This window comes from Arvicanthis niloticus, chromosome Y (genome assembly GCF_011762505.2).
Source record: "Arvicanthis niloticus isolate mArvNil1 chromosome Y, mArvNil1.pat.X, whole genome shotgun sequence".
NCBI classification, from domain to species: domain Eukaryota; kingdom Metazoa; phylum Chordata; class Mammalia; order Rodentia; family Muridae; genus Arvicanthis; species Arvicanthis niloticus.
The window spans coordinates 3,219,249-3,245,567 of NC_133431.1; the positions used below are offsets into that span (position 1 = coordinate 3,219,249).

The 26,319-nt window shown below is 40.1% G+C and overlaps 1 protein-coding gene across 9 annotated transcripts; it reads left to right on the forward strand.

Moving 5' to 3' along the window:
* The first annotated feature begins 430 nt into the window (after positions 1-430).
* On the forward strand, positions 431-26,319 carry LOC143437363 (neuroligin-4, X-linked-like). 9 transcript variants are annotated; one of them, XM_076922167.1, is made up of 10 exons: positions 505-804; positions 3,849-3,947; positions 12,755-12,820; positions 16,058-16,328; positions 16,547-18,417; positions 19,668-19,727; positions 21,761-21,913; positions 22,452-22,637; positions 23,296-24,202; positions 25,039-26,318. In XM_076922167.1, the coding sequence occupies exons 5-10, from the start codon at positions 17,979-17,981 to the stop codon at positions 26,171-26,173; spliced, it is 2,880 nt and encodes a 959-aa protein (XP_076778282.1). In that variant the 5' UTR covers positions 505-804; positions 3,849-3,947; positions 12,755-12,820; positions 16,058-16,328; positions 16,547-17,978; the 3' UTR covers positions 26,174-26,318. The 9 variants fall into 9 exon arrangements, with proteins under 9 accessions (XP_076778287.1, XP_076778282.1, XP_076778283.1 ...); XM_076922168.1 differs by lacking the exon at positions 3,849-3,947; XM_076922164.1 differs by lacking the exon at positions 16,058-16,328 and having other exon boundaries at positions 508-804.

Consider the following 26,319-nt stretch of genomic DNA (forward strand, 5'->3'; position numbering starts at 1 on the left):
AGCCCAACATGGCGGCCGTGATTGACGGGCGGGCGGACGCGGCCTCGGCGCTGCTCATTAGCATCCGGTGACGTCACCCGCCGGCCCCGCCCCTCATTTGCATAACGGCCGCTTCGCCGCGTTTCTCCGCTGACGGCGGCGGGTCGCGCGCGGGCTCCGCCCCCTCATTAGCATATCCGGGTCCCGCGCGGTTACCGCTCATTAGCATGCGGCTTAGACCCCGCCCCCTCATTAGCATATCCGCCGCTTCTCCTTCTCTGTTACCGGGCGGGTGACGTCGCTGCCGGCTCCGCCCCCTCATTAGCATATCCGCGTCCGCGATCGTGACCCCGGGGCCCCGCCCCTGTGAACCCCGGGGCCCCGCCCACCCCGGCCCCGGCTGTGACGTCACGCTCCGGCCCCGGGACCCCCGGTCCGCGTAGCCCCGCGTCTGTCGCCAGGGTCGGAGGCAGGGGGATGACCGCGAGTGACGACTTAAAACCTTAAAAAAAAAAAAAAAACGGGAAAAAAACGGACGGAGCTACGGCCGGGGGATGACGGCGAGTGGCTGCGAGTGACTGAGGCAGGGGGATGACGCCGAGCGCGCACCGCGGCGTCTCGGAGGCAGGGGGACGACCGCGACCTCGTTACCCCGCGACCCGAGTGACGCAGCGACGCAGGCCCCGCCCCCCGGGCGCCGCCGCCATCTTGCCGCGGCCGCGGAGGATTCTGGGTAAAACCGCGGCGGCGGCGGCGGCGGACGCGGTCCAACCTCGGCTGCGGCCCCGACCCCGCGGGGCAGCCTGGGCTACGGCGCGGCCGCGGGTGAGCGCGGGTCCGGCCTGGGCGGGTGGAGCCGGAGGCGGCGGCGTCCGGGGCCCGGGGTCGCACGCGGGGTCCAGCCTGGGGTCGCGGGGGCTTTAAATACCGGGTGGGGGTGGGGGGGACGGAGATATGCAAATCCGTATGCAAATGAGCCGCGGGTGTGAGGCCGGAGGATGACTGTGAGTGTGAGTGTGAAGAAGGGAATAACTGTGAGTGTGTGAGGCAGGGGGATGATTGTGAGTGTGAGGCAGGGGGATGATTGTGAGTGTGAGGCCGGGGGATGATTGTGAGTGTGAGGCAGGGGGATGACAGTGTGAGGCAGGGGGATGGCTGTGAGTGTGAGTGTGAGGCAGGGGGATGACTGTGAGTGTGAGGCAGGGGGATAATAGTGTGAGGCAGGGGGATAACAGTGTGAGGCAGGGGGATGACTGTGAGTGTGAGTGTGAGGCAGGGGGATGACTGTGAGTGTGAGTCTGAGGCAGGGGGACGACAGTGAGTGTGAGGCAGGGGGATGACAGTGAGTGTGAGGCAGGGGGATGACTGTGAGTGTGAGGCAGGGGGATAATAGTGTGAGGCAGGGGGATGACTGTGAGTGTGAGTGTGAGGCAGGGGGATGACTGTGAGTGTGAGTGTGAGGCAGGGGGATGACAGTGAGTCTGAGGCAGGGGGACGACAGTGAGTGTGAGGCAGGGGGATGACAGTGAGTGTGAGGCAGGGGGATGACTGTGAGTGTGAGTCTGAGGCAGGTGGATGACAGTGAGTGTGAGGCAGGGGGATGACCTGGAGCTCAGGCCCCTCCCATCTGCATAATCTGCATATGATTTACATGTGGTCTCAGGACCTAAAGGCTGCACCGAGTCCCTGTTCTCTGTGTGAGTCCGGCTCATTTGCATATGATTTGCATGTGATCTGCATAACGGTCACCTGGTTGTCGTTCTTCACGTTTATTATTTATTGATTAATTATTGATGTTTATTGTGAGGTTTCCTGTGACTCGGCTGCGATTGATTATTGATTATTGATTGTTATTGATTATTGATTATTGATTATTGCAGGTTATTAGTTAATTATTGATGTCATTTATTTATTTTATTTATTTTTATTTATTGTTTTATTATTTTTCCCACTGTTTGATTTATTTATTGATTATTGATTATTGAAGGTCATTAATTAATTATTGATGTCATTTATTTATTTTATTTATTTTTATTTACTATTGTTTTATTATTTTTCCCACTGTTTGATTTATTTATTGATTATTGATTATTGCAGATTATTAATTAATTATTGATGTCATTTATTTATTTTATTTATTTTTATTTATTATTGTTTTATTATTTTTCCCACCGTTTGATTTATTTATTGATTATTGATTATTGCAGATTATTAATTAATTATTGATGTCATTTATTTATTTTATTTATTTTTATTTATTATTGTTTTATTATTTTTCCCACTGTTTGATTTATTTATTGATTATTGATTATTGCAGGTTATTAATTAATTATTGATGTCATTTATTTATTTTATTTATTTTTATTTATTATTGTTTTATTATTTTTCCCACCGTTTGATTTATTTATTGATTATTGATTATTGCAGATTATTAATTAATTATTGATGTCATTTATTTATTTTATTTATTTTTATTTATTATTGTTTTATTATTTTTCCCACCGTTTGATTTATTTATTGATTATTGATTATTGCAGATTATTAATTAATTATTGATGTCATTTATTTATTTTATTTATTTTTATTTACTATTGTTTTATTATTTTTCCCACCGTTTGATTTATTTATTGATTATTGATTATTGCAGATTATTAATTAATTATTGATGTCATTTATTTATTTTATTTATTTTTATTTTTTATTGTTTTTTTATTTTTCCCACCGTTTGATTTATTTATTGATTATTGATTATTGCAGATTATTAATTAATTATTGATGTCATTTATTTATTTTATTTATTTTTATTTATTATTGTTTTATTATTTTTCCCACTGTTTGATTTATTTATTGATTATTGATTATTGAAGGTTATTAATTAATTATTGATGTCATTTATTTATTTTATTTATTTTTATTTATTATTGTTTTATTATTTTTCCCACCGTTTGATTTATTTATTGATTATTGATTATTGCAGATTATTAATTAATTATTGATGTCATTTATTTATTTTATTTATTTTTATTTACTATTGTTTTATTATTTTTCCCACCGTTTGATTTATTTATTGATTATTGATTATTGCAGATTATTAATTAATTATTGATGTCATTTATTTATTTTATTTATTTTTATTTTTTATTGTTTTTTTATTTTTCCCACCGTTTGATTTATTTATTGATTATTGATTATTGCAGATTATTAATTAATTATTGATGTCATTTATTTATTTTATTTATTTTTATTTATTATTGTTTTATTATTTTTCCCACTGTTTGATTTATTTATTGATTATTGATTATTGAAGGTTATTAGTTAATTATTGATGTCATTTACTTATTTTATTTATTTTTATTTATTATTGTTTTATTATTTTTCCCACCGTTTGATTTATTTATTGATTATTGATTATTGCAGGTTATTAGTTAATTATTGATGTTATTTATTTATTTTATTTATTTTTATTTACTATTGTTTTATTATTTTTCCCACCGTTTGATTTATTTATTGATTATTGATTATTGCAGATTATTAATTAGTTGTCAATATTATTTATTGATTTTTGTTTTTTATTTTTATTTATTGTCATTATTTTTATTCTTCTTATTATTTTTTTTTCCCGCCGTTGGATTTATTGATTATCATTGATAATAACAGTTAATAACCGCGATCAATGATCATAGACAAATCAAACGGCGGGAAAAATAAAACGATAATAATAATAATAAAAATAACGATAATAAACAAAAATAAAAAAACACAAATAAACAGATAAATGATATTGATCATCATTAGTTGTTATCGTTGTTTGATCATCTAATTGATCACCGTTAATTCATTAACCGTGACTTTATCATCATTTATCACAGTTTTTCCTGATTCACTTTGCGTCATTTTCTCATTATCTTTCGTCATCATCGTCGTCGTCGCCGCGCTCGCTGATGACGTCATCGATAGCCATCGATCGGGTATTTGATTTTATTATTTTTATTTTTATCGTCGCCGTTTTTCATTCGCTGTGATTTATTTACTTTTATTGTTCGCTGTGAGATTTTTTCCATTAACGATTGTCACTGTCATTGATTATTGATTATTGATTATTGATTATTGATTATCATTGCAGATTATCATGATATCGTTTTTATTATTATTTTATTTCTATTTATTGTCGTCATTTTCATTATTACTGTTTTTTTTTCCCCGCCGTTTGATTGATTTATCATCGTCGATCGCGGTTAATTATTGTTTTCACGGTGATGATTAATTAGTTTAATCAGCGTTAGTTGTTGTCGTTGTTAACAGCAGTAGCTGATCATCGTTAATAATAATTAATTAATCGTTAGCTTTATTGATCACTTATCACGGTTTTTCCGCCTCCGGATTCACTTTGCGTCGTTATTTATTGTTTTTTTTTTCGCCGTCGTCGTCGCGCTCGCTGATGACGTCATCGACAGCCATCGATCGCGTATTTGATTTATTTTATTTTATTTTTATTTTTATTTTTATCGTCGCCGTTTTCATTCGCTGTGATCAATTAATCATTATTGCTCGTTATCGATTATTATTGATTATTGTTTATCGCCGTCACGTGGGTTTATTTTTCTTTTTCTTTGTGATTATTATTTGTTTTCACTGTTACTTTCACGTCACGTCACGTGTTTCCCGTGTTTCACCTGGTTATCGATCATCGTCGATCTCACGATTGGTTATCGTTTATCTCGTTCGCGGTCAGTATTGATCATCGTTTTCTATCTCAGACTTGAACGTTCTTGTTGATCTTTTTACTGTGTGATATTGATTATTATTATTATTGATTATTGATTATTATTTTACCGTCACTCGCTCCCATTATTATTTATTTCGCTATTAATTTGATATTGATTATTATTTTATTATTTTATTATTTTCATTATAATTAATATAATAAGGAAATTATTTATTTTTATGATCCATCATCATCATCGTTATTATTGATTATGATTTTTCGCGCGTATTTAATGTTTTCTCTTCACCAACAATCAGCGCTTTTCATTTTTATTTTCTTTAATAATTTTCGAATCATCGATTATTATCATTATCGTCTCTCACCTTGACCTTACGTGTTTTTATTATTTCTCTGATCGTTTTCGATTATTGATTATCGATTTTCCGTTTGACAAACTCTCGTCCGACTTCACTTGACGTCATTATTATTTTGCTGTTTCGATATTATTTTCTCATCATTTTGCTGTTATTTCATTATTTATCGTTAATCGTTTTATTTTTAATCAATGTCATCGACACTTTTTTTATTTAATTTCCCGTGATCGTTTCATCCCCTTATTGTAAACATCGATCCTCTGCCTATTGATCTCTTCGTTCGCCATAACCATCAATTATTATTGATTTCCGGTTCCTATCGGCTCCGATTCGTCATTTGTTTCCTATTTTCCCATTTTTCTTGTTCCTGTTTTTCCGACTTTGATTTGTCGTTTCGATCAATCGGATATTGATTCTCATTATTGTCGTTATGATTCCGCGGTTCCATCGGACCTGGTTTGTCGTCATTTTTATTTATTTATTTTATTTTTTATTTATTTTTTTTTATTTATTTCCTCTGGATTTTTTATTATTATTATTTCGTTTTCTCGACTCTAAACCTTTTTATTAGTTTTTTTCCTATCGAGACGTCATTTTATTTACTTTCGGCTATGATTCATTATCGATCGTCTATTTATTTTCATCTCGTTATTTCACTCACTGTTTTTATTGATTTTTCATTTTTTCATATGATGAATTTGATTAATTAGGTAACTCATCTCGTAATAATTCGTTTTATTATCAATCTTTATTTCCTTATATTATTATTAATAATTTATTGATTTATTTCGTCCCTCATCACTGTCATCGCTCATTTAATTCATTTTTATCGCCAGTCGGGTCTTAATGACGTTTTATTATTATTTAATTTTTCATTTAATTCCGTCGACTGTTATTAATTTTTATTTCCTTATATTTTATTGATTAGGTGATTAATCGATCATTATTAATTCGCTTTACTGGGGGTTTTTTTTTTGGACTCTGTTTATTAATTAACGTTATTTTATTATCATTTATTCCGGTTCCTTCGCCGCCGACGCGGTGACTTCGATCGATCCGCTGCGATTGATTACGTTTCGCTTCCGCCGTCGCTCGATTTCATCGGCTCGTATTTATTGTTGCGATTTCATCGCCGTCACCCGATCGTAATCAATTTATTATTTCACATTATTATTTGATCGTAATCAATTTATTATGTCACTATTGATTATTATTTGATCGTAATCAAATTTATTATTTAAAATCGATGTTGTTTTATTTTCACAGCCGACTTATCGTGTCTTTATCGTGACTTTTTTTTTTCATTTTATTATGTAATGAAGATCAATACTGTTATCAGTTTGTTGTATCGCGATTATTTTACGGCGTTGTTGACATTAATGTCTGATTATTTTATTATCGACACTAATGTTGTTTATTATCGTCTCATCTCGCCGGCTGCACCTCGTTCTCACTGATGATTCTGGGTTCATTGTTTTATTGATCAGTTATTGTGATTTATCGATCGATTCTTACCGATTATTTTTTTTTAACCGTTTCATTTAACATTTATTAACGTTAAATTATTATTATTATTTCACTGTCTTATGTCGTTATATTTATTATTATTTATGGTTCCTGATCACCATTTTTAAATCAGTATCGTCTATGATTATTTATTATTAATTTTTTATTATTATTGTTATTATTATTTTATTTTTATTTATTTAATATTTTATTTCTATTTATTTTAATTACTATTATTATTATTGTTTTATTTCGCTATCGTCTATTATTATTTCCCGCCGTTTGATTTATTATTATTGATCATTAGTTATTAGGATGATTTTTAAGTCATTCTTTCACAGGGATTAATTTATTTTATATCACGTTACTCATTTTTCTTATTTATGTTTATTTATTTTTGTTTTCATTTTATATTATTAAAGTCGATTTACTCATCATCTCCGTTTCAGTGATTATTTTTATTTATTCATTATTTTAATTTTATTATTATTATATTATCATATATGATCAATTATCTATTTTATATTATATTATTATATTAGTATATTATTATATATTTTATTATTATTATTTATTCATTATTTTAATGTTTTTATATCGTTTGTTGAATAGTATTTATTAGTATATGTCATCTTTTGATTTATTGATTAGTATTTATTATCACAATTATTTACTAATTTTCTCGTTCACTGTTTCATTGATCTTTATCATCAATTTCCATCATTTATATTGATTTATCTTTAGCCGTTACTGTTTTAGACCATTTTTTTATAACCATTGTTTCTTATTATGTATTTTTGTTACTGTTTCATATCGTTTGACTTATTGATTATTGCTCATAATCACTTATCAATCAGTAATGTTATTTACATTCATTTATATTTTTATTACTGTTATTTATGTTTTATTAATATCACTGTTTATATTTCGATTATTATTTATCTATTTTATTTTTTCCCCTTTGTGTATTTCTCGTCCTTTTTTTATTGATTTTTTTCCTGATTATTCGTCATTAATGACTCTTTCTGCAGTGATTGTTTTATATTTATTTATATTTCGATTATTTTCGTCCAAACCTCGTGATTGGTTTTTTTGACTGAGACATTATAATCTCATTTTAATAATAATAATAATAATAATAATAATGTTGTGTTAATGAGACGTCGCTGTTTTCAGGTGTTGTTTTTGTTGAGACAAATTGAATATTTTTTTTTTTCTGCGAGAGATCGATTAACATTGATGATCTAATGAGACGTTGTGGTTTTGATAAGACGGTAATTTTCATGGAATATGATTATTGCGTTAATAATTTAATTTAATGAGATGCTGCTGTTATTTAAGTGTAATGTGAATATTAATTTAACTTGTATATAACTATTTTATGGAGACGTCACAATTTTATTTTAACGCGACGTCATCCGTGTTCTGTTCATGAGACGTCACGATTTATTATTATTATTATTATTATTATTATTATTGTCTTCAGGTCTTTAATTATCATTTACCGACCTAATATTATTAATTGTGTTTTACTTCTCATTATTATTCCGTGGTTTTATCGGATCTGCTTTATTCTCATTTTTATTTCATTTTCTCTTGATTTTCCTCGTTATTTTGTTTCATCGACGCTGAACTTTTTTTTTTTTTTCAAAAATGTAATTTATTCTCTTATTTTTTTTATCATTCGTTTATTTTTTTTATAATTTTATTTATTATTGCATTCGCGGTCTCCAGTCATTTTTATTTTTTATTTTATTTTTTTATGAATTTTATTTATTATTGATTTTATTAATTAGTGACTAATTCTGCCATTATTTATTGATTCATTTATTATTAATTAGTGACTGATTGTGTCATCATCTATTGATTCATTTATTATTAATTTTATTAATTAGTGACTAATTGTGCCATCATTTATTGATTCATTTATTATTAATTTTATTAATTAGTGACTAATTGTGTCATCATTTATTGATTCATTTATTATTAATTTTATTAATTAGTGACTAATTGTGTCATCATTTATTGATTCATTTATTATTAATTTTATTAATTAGTGACTAATTGTGTCATCATTTATTGATTAATTTATTATTAATTTTATTAATTAGTGACTGTGTCATTGTTTATTGATTCATTTATTGTTAATTTTATTAATTAGTGACTGATTGTGTCATCATTTATTGATTCATTTATTATTGATTTTATTAATTAGTGACTAATTCTGTCATTATTTATTGATTCATTTATTATTAATTAGTGACTGATTGTGTCATCATCTATTGATTCATTTATTATTGATTTTATTAATTAGTGACTAATTGTGTCATCATTTATTGATTCATTTATTATTGATTTTATTAATTAGTGACTAATTGTGTCATCATTTATTGATTCATTTATTATTAATTTTATTAATTAGTGACTGATTGTGTCATTGTTTATTGATTGATTTATGATTCTCGCTGTGCATTTAACTTCCTCGTTCTCATTTCTGTCGTCATCGATATTTTTCATCTTTATCGTTGTTCGATTTTACTGACTTGTCGTCATTTTGCATCATTTAATCTCATCGACTACAACTTATCGTCGTCATTGTGACTCATTCACGTTACTGTTATTATTTCATGGACTCGCCCTGCCGGGCTCATTTGCATAGATTTGCATAGGTCTGCGTAACATTCACATTATTTAACGTTCTTATTTCCTTTTATTATTATTCATTATTATGATTATTTATTGATAAAAATTTTATTATTATTGAAAAATAATTTGTAATTATTCATTATTGTCTGACGTTTCTCTATTGATCATTATTATTCACATCGTCATAATTTATTCATCATTATCATTATCATTGCCGATATCATTAGTATTTATCAATTTTTTATATCTACTATTGCTATTAATATTATTATAATTAATATTATAGATAAAAACGACAATTTCTGTTATTATATTATTACAATTATTGATTATTGTTTATCTTGTGATTAGTTATTACTTATCGTTTATTTTCGTATCGTTCACTGTTCATATTTGTCATTGTTTTTTATGTTAGAATCGCGAGTTTTTTGTTACGGTTTTTGTTATTTATTATTCATTGTTGTTAGTGTCACTAATATTATTAATATAATATTATTAATGATTCATTATCGATGTTTAACGTAAAATCAATCGTCGTCCTTTTGACCCCTTTCCTTTGCCGTCGCTATTTTATGGAGTTTTTTGTTATTTTTATCATTTTATTGATATTTCGTCGCCTCACTGACTTCCATTTATTCGCCGCGTTTACCTTTCGCTTTTATTCGCATTTAATTTTATCAACTCGCTTGTGCTGTTATTTATTATTCCATCGGTGTTTTATAAATAACTGATACAATTATTTATGCACATAAATATTTAATTAATTGTTACAATTAATTAAAAATATTACTGTTTTATTGTCGTAATCACCCTATTATTTTATTATGGCATCGTGATGATTCTGTTACTTAATAAGCATTAATATCACGATTTCTTTAAAATTTCATTTAAAATATAAATTATCAAATAATGATAAATAATAATAAGTAATAAAGAGTTTGTCATATTAGCATAATTATTCATTAATTATTTATTTTGTAATTATTCTACTTTATCATTTTATCGGTGACGTTAATATTTTATTACCGTCTTCGTTTTATCTATCGGTCATCGCGATGACTCGTGATCAGGTCACGTCGTGTCACTGACGGATTCTTGTCGGTGACGCTGTTTCACCGTTTCACTTATTGATTATTATTTATTTATTGTCTTCTGTCGTTTTATTCGTCACTATTCGTGGTCCCTGATTATCGGGTTTATGTCGCTTTATTTACGTCTCATCCGCTCTTATTTCCCGCCGTTTCATTGATTTATTATAATAATAATTGATAATAATAATTGATAATAATAATTGATAATAATAATTGATTTATTATAATCGATAATTATTTGTTAAGATTCGTTATTATTATTTTATTCATTATCAGTATTGTTTTATCATTTCACGGTGATTAGTTTATTTTTCACAGCGATTAATTTATTTCACATCATTTTATTTCTGTTTCATTTTATTTTATTTTGTTTATTTTATATTATTTTTATTATTTATTATCTATTTCTATTTTTATTAATATTATAATTTCGTATTATTAGTTTATTTCACATCATTTTATTTCTGTTTCATTTTATTTTATTTATTTTATATTATTTTTATTATTTATTATCTATTTCTATTTTTATTAATATTATAATTTCGTATTATTTTATTTTATATCATTTTATTTCTGTTTCATTTTATTTTATTTTATTTTATTTATTTTATTTCAATTATTTATTATCTATTTTTATTTTTATTATTTTATTTTTATTATTTTATATATTATTTTATTTATTTTTTATCTATTATTTTATTTTTATTATTTTATATATTATTTTATTTATTTTTATTCATTTATTTTTATTTATTATTGTTATTATACTTTCGTATTATTTACATTTGCTCATCATCTCCGACTGTTTTTATTAATTATCACTTATTGATTGTTGTAAAGGTTTTGTCTCACTCGCCGATTACTTTTTATTATTTATCATCAATTGGTTCATCGTTTATCATTTATTATGACGACGATTCACCGCCGTCAATCACCGACGTCCATGTCACCGTCACTTTCCACCGTTTCCGTCACTATTATCGATTATTTATCAGTTATCACCTCTCGCTGCCCCACGGACGTATTTCGGGTTGTTTTTTTACCGTCGTCGCTTAACTATTTATACGTCGTTGTTCTGCGTTTGTTTATTGTTCGCGCCGTCATCATTATCGATAATTATCAATTATTTTACTTCCTATTGATATTAATAATATTTATGGTAAAAATTTGCATTTTCTGATCCATCGTCACCGCCGTTCATTTTATAGCCGTAATCAATCGTTATTTATCTCGCTGTTTTTTTATTTATCGTTATTATTTAATTGGGAATCATTGATCAACTATTTTTTATTTATCGTTATCATTTAATTGGGAATCATTGATAAACTATTTTTTATTTATCGTTATTATTTAATTGGGAATCATTGATCAACTATTTTTTATTTATCGTTATTATTTAATTGGGAATCATTGATCAACTATTTTTTATTTATCGTTATTATTTAATTGGGAATCATTGATCAACTATTTTTTATTTATCGTTATTATTTAATTGGGAATCATTGATCAACTATTTTTTATTTATCGTTATTATTTAATTTGGAATCATTGATCAACTATTTTTTATTTATCGTTATTATTTAATTGGGAATCATTGATCAACTATTTTTTATTTATCGTTATTATTTAATTTGGAATCATTGATCAACTTTTTTTTATTTCTCGTTATCATTTAATTTGGAATCATTGATCAACTTTTTTTTATTTCTCGTTATCATTTAATTTGGAATCATTGATCAACTATTTTTTATTTATCGTTATCATTTAATTGGGAATCATTGATCGCCGTCACGATCCGTACAAATATCGTCATTTTTTTTTACTGACGTGAATTTATTTGCCGATTTCCTCGTGTTTATTACCTGTTATCGGTCGCGACTGTTTCCAATCATTTATATTGATTTATTTCTCTCTCGCGATTGTTTTATATCGTTTTATCGCTATTGATTATTGTTCATCCCTGCGATTGTTCCGCGGCGTTTGATTTGTTATTGATCATCACGATCGCTCATTCACATGATCAATCACAGTAACGTGCGTTGTGGTTATTATTTATTATTAATCACTGATATTACTCACGTGTTCATCGTTATTCGCGTATTTTGCGCGTCCGCCGTCGTCTGCCTCGCGTCACGCGTGACGATTGACGACGATCCGCTGTGATTTTTTTCTATTATTAGTTTCGCGCAAACGCCGTGATTTTTTTATTGACGTGAATTCATTTTATTAATTTACCGTTTTACTAATTTATTGATTTTCATGTTTCGTTAATTTGCCGCTCTGCTGATTTATTCATCGATTTTCATGCGACGTCACCATTTTCCGATGCGATTTCTGTCGTTGATTCATTGATCGCAATCGGTTACCGACGTCGTTACTGATTTATGTTTACGTCGTTTTTTACTTCACGTTTGTCGTTTTTTTATTTTTTATTTTCCTTTTTACGGCGACAGGTTGAATATTGTGATTTTTTCCACGAGAAATTGATATCGATATTTTCACGATCGGCTGCTGTTTAGGTGAGTTATCGATTTCACCGCGGCGCGATCGCAGCTCTAATTTATTTAAACGGAACATTATTAATAATATTGACATCAATTGATTATATTTATATTTAAATTAACATCAACATTATTATTAATGTTGACATCAATTGATTATATTCATATTTAAATTAACATCAACATTATTAATAATATTGACATCAATTGATTATATTTATATTTAAATTAACATCAACATTATTAATAATATTGACAACAATTGATTATATTTATATTTAAATTAACATCAACATTATTATTAATATTGACATCAATTGATTATATTTATATTTAAATTAACATCAACATTATTATTAATATTGACATCAATTGAATTGACATCAATTGATAATATTTATATTTAAATTAACATCAACATTATTATTAATATTGACATCAATTGATTATATTTATATTTAAATTAACATCAACATTATTATTAATATTGACATCAATTGATTATATTTATATTTAAATTAACATCAACATTATTAATAATATTGACATCAATTGATTATATTTATATTTAAATTAACATCAACATTATTATTAATATTGACATCAATTGAATTGACATCAATTGATTATATTTATATTTAAATTAACATCAACATTATTATTAATATTGACATCAATTGATTATACTTATATTTAAATTAACATCAACATTATTATTAATATTGACATCAATTGAATTGACATCAATTGATTATATTTATATTTAAATTAACATCAACATTATTATTAATATTGACATCAATTGATTATACTTATATTTAAATTAACATCAACATTATTAATAATATTGACAACAATTGATTATATTCATATTTAAATTAACATCAACATTATTATTAATATTGACATCAATTGATTATATTTATATTTAAATTAACATCAACATTATTATTAATATTGACATCAATTGATTATATTTATATTTAAATTAACATCAACATTATTATTAATATTGACATCAATTGATTATATTTATATTTAAATTAACATCAACATTATTAATAATATTGACATCAATTGATTATATTTATATTTAAATTAACATCAACATTATTATTAATATTGACATCAATTGAATTGACATCAATTGATTATATTTATATTTAAATTAACATCAACATTATTATTAATATTGACATCAATTGATTATACTTATATTTAAATTAACATCAACATTATTATTAATATTGACATCAATTGAATTGACATCAATTGATTATATTTATATTTAAATTAACATCAACATTATTATTAATATTGACATCAATTGATTATACTTATATTTAAATTAACATCAACATTATTAATAATATTGACAACAATTGATTATATTCATATTTAAATTAACATCAACATTATTATTAATATTGACATCAATTGATTATATTTATATTTAAATTAACATCAACATTATTATTAATATTGACATCAATTGATTATATTTATATTTAAATTAACATCAACATTATTATTAATATTGACATCAATTGATTATATTTATATTTAAATTAACATCAACATTATTAATAATATTGACATCAATTGATTATATTTATATTTAAATTAACATCAACATTATTATTAATATTGACATCAATTGAATTGACATCAATTGATTATATTTATATTTAAATTAACATCAACATTATTATTAATATTGACATCAATTGATTATACTTATATTTAAATTAACATCAACATTATTATTAATATTGACATCAATTGAATTGACATCAATTGATTATATTTATATTTAAATTAACATCAACATTATTATTAATATTGACATCAATTGATTATACTTATATTTAAATTAACATCAACATTATTAATAATATTGACATCAATTGATTATATTCATATTTAAATTAACATCAACATTATTAATAATATTGACATCAATTGATTATATTCATATTTAAATTAACATCAACATTATTATTAATATTGACCTCAATTGATTATATTTATATTTAAATTAACATCAACATTATTATTAATATTGACATCAATTGATTATATTTATATTAACATCAATATTTACATTCATTTGTTATATTTATTTACCTCAATATTTAAATTTATTCATTATCATATTGATGATATTTACATTTATATTTGTATTAACGTCAATTTATTTCCAATTTATCGATATTGAGACGCGACGGTTTTACCCGACGTTTTTCTCGCGGCCGCGGTTCTCGGAAACGATTTTTATTGGGATTTAATTCGCGGTCGCGGCTTCTCCTGCGACGTCGCCGTCATCGTCTTATTGACGAAATATCTTCATCAGAACCAATAAAATGATGAGAAATCGACGTCAACGACGACGTCAAACAGTTACAACAACAAACTGATGATAATAAATAAATATTGATGTCGGTTTTGTTGCCATTTGTGTAATTTTTTAACAATTGTTAAAATTGATTGTTTATTATTATTCAGTATCATTGATTATATCAGTGATTTTTCCATTGATTATTACAGTGATGTTTCCATTGATTATTATATTGAATATTACATTATTACAATGATTATTACAGTGATTTTTACAGTGATTAGTATATTGATTATTATATTGATTGATTATTATATTATTACATTGATTATTGATTATTACATTGATTATTACATTATTACAGTGATTTTCACAGTGATTATTACATTACTATATTGATTATTACATTGATTATTGATTATTACACTGATTGATTATTATATTATTACATTGATTATTACAGTGATTTTTACATTGATTTTTACATTTATTATTATATTGATTATTACAGTGATTATTATATTATTACATTGATTATTGATCATTACATTGATTATTACCTTATTACACTGATTGTGACAGTGATTATTAGTGATTGATTATTATGTTATTACATTGATTATTACATTCATTATTGATCATTACATTGATTATTAGTGATTATTACATTGATTATTACAGTGATTATTATATTGATTATTACAGTGATTGATTATTGATTATTACATTGATTATTACATTATTACAGTGATTTTTACATTGATTTTTACATTTATTATTATATTGATTATTACAGTGATTGGTTATTATATTATTACATTGATTATTATCATGTGGATTATTGATTATTACATTGATTATTGATTATTACATTATTACATTGATTATTACATTGACTATTATATTGACTATTACAGTGATTGATTATTACATTGATTATTGATTATCACCCGGCTGTGTTATTGGGACGTCATCGTAACGATCATCATTTAAACGACGTCATTGTTTCGCACGTAATCGCTTTATTGACGCGACGTCGTCGTGATCAAACCGTAGCTGAACCATCAGCCGATTGTGATCAGTTATTGATCAGCATCAGCTCTGACGCGTTGTCGCGACGTCGCCGGTTGAACGAGATTCTATTTATCGCTTCACTGACATAACGTCGTCATTTCCTTCTCGTGGGATGTAATTAACATCTTATTTGCATATTGTAATTATGTTAATGAGGCTGTAATTAGCATATGAATTCATCTTAATGAGATGTCGATGCTGTTTTTTCAGATATTATTATTTTAATTAATCTTTTCTATTTGCATATGATCATTATGTTAATGAGATTATAATCATATTCAAATGAGCCGTCCTCACCCTTCTCACCTCCCTTTCTGACTCCGCCCCCGCAGGCCCCGTGAGCGCAGACAGGAAGTCAGCGTCACCGCCTGCGGCCATCGCGGCCCCGCCCTGCGGTACCCGGATGACGTCACTCACGCTCTGCCCCGCCCCCGGACGCCATGACGGTCGGACGCCAGGCCCTGCTGGGAGGCGGAGTTAGTGGGACCAGAACCCCAGGGAGCTGAGCTGTCAGTCACCGAGGCCACGCCCACCGAGGCCACGCCCACCGAGGCCACGCCCGCGGCATCAACTGACAGATGGGGTGAGAAGCCCAGGCTCCGTTACCCACAATCCTCTGCTCACACAGTGAGGCGTCTGTCACAGAAGCCCCGCCCATCGCAGCCCCGCCCCTTGAAGTCCCGCCCCAGCTCTCGTGACGTCACCAAACCTGACAGGAAGTGGGAGAGAAGTGACAGGAAGTGACCGGAGACTGACAGGAAGTGGACAGACACTGACAGGAAGTCGGGAATTCACAGGAAGCGGCTGAAAGGGGACCTCAGGCAACAGGAAGTGGCCCGGGAACCGACAGGAAGTGACGTTTACGCCACAGGAAACGATTTGCTAGAAACCGGAAGTGGCCGTCGTGTGACAGGAAGTGACTGTGCAGCCGCCGGAAGTGCACAGCCGGTCACAGGAAGTGACCTTGTTCAACAGGAAGTGACAGCCCATCGTCAGGGGTCGCTGTGACATCATAGGAAGCAAAAAATTGTAATAGGAAGTGACTGTGACATAACAGGAAGTGGCTCTGTGACAACAGGAAGTGACCATTTTGAACTTGGGAGTCGGCCTCAGACGACGGCAGCGACCTCACTCAGACAGGAAGTGATCCCAGCATAACAGGAAGTCGCCACAACCTCACAGGAAGTGTCTGCGATCTAACAGGAAGTGTTGGTCTCCTGGACAGGAAGTCAGTTTCCTAACAGGAAGTTGTTGACCCATCACAGGAAGTGAGTGAATACTAGCAGGAAGTGATTCTCTGGATCAGGAAGTGACCTGTGTATAACAGGAAGTGGCTTCTCCACCACAGGAAGTGACCGCGTTCTAAAATATATTGAGAATCCCGGTCCCGTCCTGGGCTCCTCAAACCGGAAGTGACCCGTTCGTGACAGGAAGTGACTGCGTCATCACAGGAAGTGTCGGTTTTGTGGCCATAACTCGCTCTACGGAGCCGGAAGCGACCTGTTTGCAACAGGAAGTGCCTTCCCCGTCACAGGAAGTGACCACATATTAACAGGAAGTGTCATCCCTGCGACCGGAAATGACATTTTAAAACCGGAACTGAGCTGTTCATCACAGGAAGTGGCACCTGGGTAACAGGAAGTGACCGTTTTCTAACAGGAAGTCTCCTTTTTGTGACCGGAAGTGACTCTCTCCAAACAGGAAGTGTCCGGGGACCTCACAGGAAGCCCCACATCTCCGACCCCCAGCGTCCCGGACGTCACCATGCCCCGCCCCCGGGCCCCCCGGCCGCCCTCCGTGGCATGGGCGTGGCTGTGGGCGTCGTGCCTGTGTCTGGCAGCGTCCGGCGAGGCCCCGCCCACGCCGCACCCGGTGGTGGTGACGAACTACGGGAAGCTGCGCGGGGTGCGGACGTCGCCGCCCACGGAGCTGCTGGGCCCCGTGGACCAGTTCCTGGGCGTCCCGTACGCGGCCCCGCCCACGGGCGAGCGCCGGTTCCAGCCGCCCGAGCCGCCGTCCTCGTGGGCGGGGACGCGCAACGCCACGCGTTTCGCGCCCGTGTGCCCGCAGCCGCTGGACGAGCGCGCGCTGCTGCGCGACATGCTGCCCGCCTGGTTCACCGGCAACATGGACGCCCTGGCCGCCTACCTGGCCGAGCAGAGCGAGGACTGCCTGTTCCTCAACGTCTACGCGCCCGTGGACGGTGAGGGGCGGGGCCTCGGAGGGGGCGGGGCCTCGGCTGGGCGGGCGGGGCCTCGAGGGGGCGGGGCGGTGACGTCGTCGTGGGGTGAGGGGCGAGGTCACGGGGTGAAACCGTGTGGCCGGGGTGGAGACGATGTCATCTGACTGGGGGCGCAGTCGTGGGGTGGGGGGGCGGGGCCTCGGGGGGATGACGTCATTGGGTCTGAGGTGACATCATCGGGATCAAATGGCGTCACCACGATGGGGATGTGATGTCATCGGGCCCGGGTCCATGGGGATGATGTCATCGTGTTGGGGATGATGTCATGGGAAACGTAGGTGACGATGATGTCATTGGGGAGGAAGTGATGTCATCAGGTGAAAAGACGCCATCGGGGGCGGGGCCACGGAGCGACTGTGTGACCCCGTGAGCCTCAGATCCCGTGAGGGGAACCATGACGTCATCCCCGATGTCCGCATGTCATTTGCATATTTAAATCATGTTAATTTATTCATCAAAAGCTGGACTGCGGTCGCTGCTCATTTGCATACATTTGCATGCGTGTGAGTGTTCCTCTTGTGTCCGCCTCATTGGGAGTCTCTTCAGCGTAAGCCCCGCCCCCGCTCACGGGGCTCATTAGCATGTAGTGAATTTGCATAAATGCACGTGAACCTGAACGTCCGCCATTTTGTCCGCGTTTGCCCGTCGATTTCAATAAATTTGCATAATTATGAACGTCCAACTTGGTCGTCATTGCCATTAACTTGCTCGCCCACGTCCATTTGCATAACTTTGCATATCTGTGTCTGTGTCCACAGCAGGATCTGCATCTCCATCCCGGTCATTTATGTGCGTGGATAATTTGCATAAATTTGCATGTGCCTGCCCACAATCCTCTCAGGCCCGAACCTGAGACATTTGCATACGCCTGTGTGACTCACGCTCTCATTTGCATGCATTTGCATAGCCACGACCGCCCACTCTCCTCCATGCTCCGGCCCCGCCCCTGAATGACGTCATCCCGCCCAAATCATCCTGCTGTTCCCGTCCCGCCCTCTGGACCCCGGTGATGTCATCGCCTCGGACGTTTAATTTTCCCGATTTAAACGTTTTTTATATTTTTTTTTCACGGATCCGCCGCCTCGCGGTCGCACGTCCCGGATTGTTTTTGGCCCCCGACCCCTCACCCGCCATCTTGGCGCCGCGGATCCCGGTTCCGTCTTCATTTCTGGGTTTGTTTTTTTTTTTTTTATTTCCTCCCCCGACCCCAGGAGCCGACAGTCGGAAATCGGCGGACGACGTCGCCGGTCGCGACCGCGGTGACGACGAAGGTAGAATTTTTCCTTTTTTTTTTTTTTTTTTCTTTTTCTTCTGTGTGAATTTGTTTTTTCTATTCATTTTTTTTTTCCAAATTTTCTTAACTTTTTTTCTTCCGTAAAATTCTTTCTTTCGTTTTTACTTAAAATTTTTGTTTTTTTTTTTTTTTTCTTGCGAAGTTTCCGTCGCCGCCTCCGCCGTCGCCCGGTGCTCGCGCAACAGAATGAATAACGACAATGATCTTTGCTTTTCAAACGCCCGAATTCTCGTTCGACGTCTTTCTATTTTTTTGACCCAGAAATCGTAAAAATCTGTTTTTCTTCCCGTCTCAGAAACTGGAAAAAAAAAAAAGAGAAAAAACTCAATTTATTATTTTTCCAAATTTTTTCAAAATTAAAAATGTTATTTTTTTAAACAAAATTTTCATGTCTTGATTATTGTTTTTCTTTTCATTGAAAACACTTTAAAAAAAAAAAAGAAAAAAAAGATAAAATTAAAAATCAACTTTTTTTCCCCAAAATCAACTTTTTTTTTTTCATGAACTTTTTTCTCTTTAATTTTCAATTTTTACGTTTTTTTTAAAAAAAAAAAATTAAATGAAATAAAATAAAAAAAAACCTAAATTAGAAAATTTTTTTCTTTTTTTTTCTAATAAATTTCACTTAATTCGCTCTGATTTTTTATTTTCAAATTTAATTTTTGATTTTTCTCCCCGCGTTTCCCCCCCCCCCGTGGGCGCCGACCCCGCGTGACCCCAAACGCGTTTCCTTCCTGTCACATTATTATTTTGCCGTCATGGCGTTGATGACTCCGCCCCCAGACCCGCCCCCACCGGAAGTGCCGTCCCCCTGCTCGGGTCTGAGGCAGGGGCATGACTGTGACTTCTCCACCGGTGACACCGCAGTCGGGCCTGGGAAATAGGAGTTTGGGTTCCATTTGTGGAAGATTATGTAAATTAGCATGCAAATCAGCTATGCAAATCTCCATGAGGAATTTAAATAGGGGAGGTTTTCACAGATTGTAGAGGAAAGTGGAAGCTGGTCTATGAATATTGATGAGGTCGTTTGCATAATGAGAAAGACATTTGCATGGTCCCCTCTGGTGATGGAGACATCCACAAGGAGGCATTAGCATAACTCCCTCATTAGCATATGCTCATTTGCATATTCACCATCCACATCCCTATTGTTATTTGCATAATGATGGCACCGGCCACGCCCACTCTCAATAAAGACTGCATGGAAATCAGACTGGGCGCATTTGCATGGCCACGCCCCACAATGTGAGGCCGATTTGCATAGACATTTGCATACGCACAGCAGAGGCTCCGCCTGTCCTGATGGGATGGATGCGGTTATTCAAGAGCACATCTCATTTGCATGTTAATGATGCTAATTAGCATATTTTCCTGTGTTCATCCTGTTACTGTTTGTTAATAAAATCACTATTATGCACCTCATTTGCATACGCCCCGCCCCACACTGTGAGGAGACGTGAATATTCATGTGCTCATTTCCATACCTGCCCTCATTTGCATATCTTGCAATATCAGCCTCGCTTCAGAGTGGAAGTGGGTAGGACAGGAAGTGATGCTGCCAGACAGGAAGTTGACATCTCAGACAGGAAGTGACCGTGTCTGAGACAGGAAATGGGCGTATTTAAGGCAGGAAGTGTGCGTTTCATAGACAGGAAGTCGCCATATTAGACAGGAAGTGGGTGTGTCAGACAGGAAATGGGCGCAAGTAGCCGTATTATAAATTAGCCATATTAGACAGGAAGTGGGCGTGTCAGAGACAGGAAGTGAGCGTGTCAGACAGGAAGTGGGCATCTATGACAGGAAATAGGCATTTTGTACAGGAAGTGCGTGTGTTTTGACAGGAAGTGGCCTCATTTGAGACAGGAAGTACCAGTCAGACAGGAAGTGGCCATTTTACAGAAAGGAAGTAGCTACATTGTACAGGAAGTGGGTGTGTCAGGCAGGAAGTGGGCGTGTCAGAGACAGGAAGTGGGCGTGCCGGGCGCCCCTGACCCCGCCCCCGCCCCGCAGACCCCCACGACCCCGGCGGCAGGAAGCCGGTCATGGTCTACATCCACGGCGGCTCCTACATGGAGGGCACCGGGAACATCATGGACGGCAGCGTCCTCGCCAGCTACGGCGGCGTCATCGTCGTCACCGTCAACTACCGCCTGGGCGTCCTGGGTGAGCCCCGCCCCGGACACGCCCCCCCGTGTGACCCCACGACCCCGGATAGCACAGGTGTGACCCCCGGTGGCCCCGACACCCCCAGGTGACCACTTTGACCCTCAGTGACCCTGTGACCCCAGGTATGACCATATGTGGTACAGCTGTGACCCCGTGACCTCTGCTGACCCCTGTGACCCCACCTCTGGTTACAGACAGTACAATTGGGACCCCGGGATGTCACGTGTGACCCCGTGTGACCCCCATTTGACCCATGTGTGACCCCTGTATGACCCTGATGGACCCACGTGACCCTGTGTAACTTTGTGTGACCCCAGGTTACCCCATATCACTCCCATGTGACCCCGTATAACCCTGTTACCTCCATGTGACACATGTGCCCCCCATGTGACCCCTGTGTGACCCCATGTGACCCACATTTGACCCCATGTGACCCACATTTGACCCCATGTGACGCGTGCGTGACCCTGTTACCCCCATGTGATGCTGTGTGACCCCGTGTGACCCCACTGACCCCGCCCCTCGCCCCCCGCAGGGTTCCTGAGCACGGGCGACCAGGCGGCCAAGGGTAACTACGGGCTGCTGGACCAGATCCAGGCGCTGCGCTGGGTGGAGGAGAACGCGGGCGCCTTCGGGGGGGACCCCAAGCGCGTGACCGTGTTCGGGTCGGGCGCCGGCGCCTCCTGCGTGAGCCTCCTGACGCTGTCACACTACTCGGAGGGTGAGCGTGGGCGGGGCCGGGGGCGGGGAAGTGGGCGGGTCCTGGGTGAGAAAATAATGGGCGGGAAGAGATTTGTGGGCGGAGCCGAGGTGGGCGGGGCCTGGAGTTTGCAGGGTCTGTGCTGGGCCACAGCAGGGTGGGGCTTCAGCTGGGCGTGGCCTGGGTGGGTGGGGCTTCTGGTGCTGGTGGGCGGGGTCTGTGGTGGACACCCGTCCCCGAGGCCCCGCCCATCCGCAGATGACATCACCTGACTGCTCTCCCTGTCTTGGCCCCGCCCCTTTCCATGACCCCGCCCATTCTTTCTTCCTTCACTTCCCACATGATGCTCACTCAACCTGTGGCCCCGCCCACTGTGTGACTCCGCCCCTTATTTATAACCACACCCATATTTCCTGACCCCGCCCCCTTCTTTTGACCGTCCCCGCTTTTTCTGACACCGCCCATTATTTCCAACCCCACCCGTGTCCTCCGACCCCACCCCCGACTTTGACCCCGCCCATTATCCTTTCTTCACTTCCTCCCATGATGCTCACGCGACCCGTGTTCCCGCCCACTGTGTGACTCCGCCCTTCATTTATGACCACACCCACATCCTCTGACTCCGCCCACATCATCATGCCCCGCCCACGGCCCCGCCCTCCCGTGACCCCGCCCCCAGGCCTGTTCCAGAAGGCCATCATCCAGAGCGGGACGGCGCTGTCCAGCTGGGCCGTGAACTACCAGCCGGCCCGGTACGCGCGGGCGCTGGGCGAGCGCGTGGGCTGCGGGTCGGGCGCGGACTCGACGGCGCTGGTGTCCTGCCTGCGCGGGAAGGACGCGGGCGAGCTGGCGCGGGCGGGCGTGGCCCCGGCCACCTACCACGTGGCCTTCGGGCCCACGGTGGACGGCGACGTCATCCCCGACGACCCCCAGATCCTCATGGAGCAGGGCGAGTTCCTCAACTACGACATCATGCTCGGGGTCAACCAGGGCGAGGGCGCGCGGTTCGTCGACGGCCTCGACCTCGACGGCGGCGGCGACGGCGACGGGGACGGCGAGGATGGCGTGGACGGCGGCGGGGGCGGGGTGTCGGCCGTGGCCTTCGACCTCGCGGTCGCCGGGTTCGTGGACGACCTGTACGGCGGGGGCGGGGCCGGGGGCGGGGACGGCGGCGCGGCGCTGCGGGAGACGGTCAAGTTCATGTACACGGACTGGGCCGACCGCGAGAACCCCGAGGCCCGGCGCAAGACGCTGGTGGCGCTGTTCACCGACCACCAGTGGGTGGCGCCCGCCGTGGCCACCGCCGACCTCCACGCCCGCTACGGCTCCCCCACCTACTTCTACGCCTTCTACCACCGCTGCCACGGCGGCGGGGGCGGGGGCGGGGGCGGGGGCGGGGTTGGGGGCGGGGCCGGAGGAGGCGTGGCCGAGGCGGGCGGGGACGCGGCCCACGGCGACGAGGTGCCCTACGTGTTCGGCGTCCCCATGGTCGGCCCGACCGACGTCTTCGGCTGCAACTTCTCGCGCAACGACGTCATGCTCAGCGCCGTCGTCATGACCTACTGGACCAACTTCGCCAAGACGGGGTGAGCGCGGGGTCGGGGGTCGGGGGTCGGGGGTTGTCGTCGGGGTCACTGGTTCAGATTTTGGGGACATGGATTTGGGTTCGGGGTCGGGGGTCGGGGGGTCGATCGGGGTCAGGTCCAGGCTTGGGCGTCGGTGTCAGAGCCTGGGGTCAAGGGTCACAATTGGGGTCGTGAACTCACATCCTGAGGTCGCGGGGACGGAGCCCTGAGGTCGGCATTGGGGTCGGGGGTTTGAGTCTCAGGGTCGAAGGTCGTGGGGTCAAATCCTGAGGTCGGGGTCGCGGATCTGCGATCAGGGTCGGCAGTTTGAGCCCTGGGGTCAGAGGTTTGTGTCGGGGTCGGACTCCAGGGTCAAGGGTCACAGTTGGGGTCAACTGTCCGGGGTCCTGGGGTCATCAGGGTTGGTCCCTGGGGTTGGCATTGGGGTCAGAGGTCACAACCTCAGGGGTCCGAGTCTCAGGGTCGGAGGTCATTGGGGTCAGATTTCGGGTCCAGGGTCACCAGGTCGCGGGTCAGACCCCGGGGTAGCCTGGGGTCGCAGGTTCGGACGCCAGAGCAGGAATCAGGGTCGGACCCCGAGGTCAGAGGTCGTGGGTTCGGGTCCCGGGTGGGGTCAGAGGTCAAATCAGGGAGGCGTGATGGGGGTCGGCGTTTGAATCTGGGGTCAGATGTCAGGGTCTGACCCCGGGGTCGGGGGTCACCGGGTCACCTGTGAGGTCAGAGGTCACGGGTTCGCCTCCCAAATCACGCTGACTGTGTCTTTCCTCCCCCTCCCTCCCCGACTCCGCCCACCCGGCCCCAAACTCCGCCCCCCTACCCCTCCCCCCCCCCCGCAGGGACCCCAACCAGCCGGTGCCGCAGGACACGAAGTTCATCCACACGCGTCCGAACCGGTTCGAGGAGGTCGCGTGGTCCAAGTACGACCCCCGCGAGCAGCTCTACCTGCACATCGGGCTCCGCCCCCGCGTGCGCGACCACTACCGCGCCACCAAGGTCGCGTTCTGGCTCGAGCTGGTCCCCCACCTGCACGGCCTGGGCGACGCCCTGCAGTACCTCAGCACCACCACGCGGGCCGCGCCCTCCGACCCCGACAACATGGCCGCCGCCGCCACGCGCCGGGCCCCGCCCCCCGCCCGGGCCCGGCAGGCCACGCGGCGGCCCGCGGTGACCTCGTCGATGACGTCATCGTCGGTGACGTCGCTGGGGGCGGCGCCGCCGCCCGGGCGCGGCCGGGGCGGGGACCCCGGGGGGGCGTCGGTGCTGATCGAGACGCGGCGCGGCGGCGACTACTCCACGGAGCTGAGCGTCACCATCGCGGTCGGGGCCTCGCTGCTCTTCCTCAACGTCCTGGCCTTCGCCGCCCTCTACTACAAGAAGGACAAGCGGAGGCACGAGAGCCACCGCCGGACCCCGGGGTCGGCCGCCGGCGGCTCCGGGGGGGTCGGGAGGCCCGTTTCCGGTCCCGGGAGCGTCCGGGGAGCCGCTTCCGGTTTCGGGAGGGGCACTTCCGGTTTTGCCGGAGCCACTTCCGGTCCCAGGGGAACCAGTTCGGGCCCCGGGGGATCCCGGGGACCCACTTCCGGGTCTGGGGGGCTCACTTCCGGTCTAGGCCACGCCCCCGGCGCCGGCCGCTGGCCCGGGAACGAGGCGTCGTCGGACGGGATGGGGAACTGGCGCGGCGGGGACTGCGTCAAGATGGCGGAGGGGGCGGGGCCGGGCGGGGTCGAAGGCCTGCGCCTGACCTGCCCGCCCGACTATGCGCTCACCCTGAGGCGCTCGCCCGACGACGTCCCGCTCGCCGCCGCCACCGCCGCCGCCGCGGCCCCGCCCCCCGGCGCCGCCATCACGATGATCCCGGGGTCGCTCGCCGCCACCTTCAACAGCTTCGGGCCGGGCTCCGCCTCCTCCGCCGCCGGCTCCGCCCCCCCGGGGTCGGGGCTGCCCCACGGACACTCCACCACCCGGGTATAGCGGGCGTCGGACGCTCGTGGGCGGAGGACACAGACTCCCAGGATGCACCTGGGTGGCCTAGGCCACGCCCCCGGCCCCGCCCACGCCGACCCGGGATGCACGGGTGGGGTCGCGGGTTCTCGTCCCGGCCCCGCCCACTCTGTAGA

Excerpts from the sequence above, each read along its gene's own strand:
- LOC143437363 (XM_076922167.1), top strand. The coding sequence starts at position 17,979 with ATGCCCCGCCCCCGGGCCCCCCGGCCGCCCTCCGTGGCATGGGCGTGG. Across the intron at positions 18,418-19,667 it reads CGTCTACGCGCCCGTGGACG|GAGCCGACAGTCGGAAATCG; the intron begins GTGAGGGGCGGG and ends CCCCGACCCCAG. Across the intron at positions 24,203-25,038 it reads ACCAACTTCGCCAAGACGGG|GGACCCCAACCAGCCGGTGC; the intron begins GTGAGCGCGGGG and ends CCCCCCCCGCAG.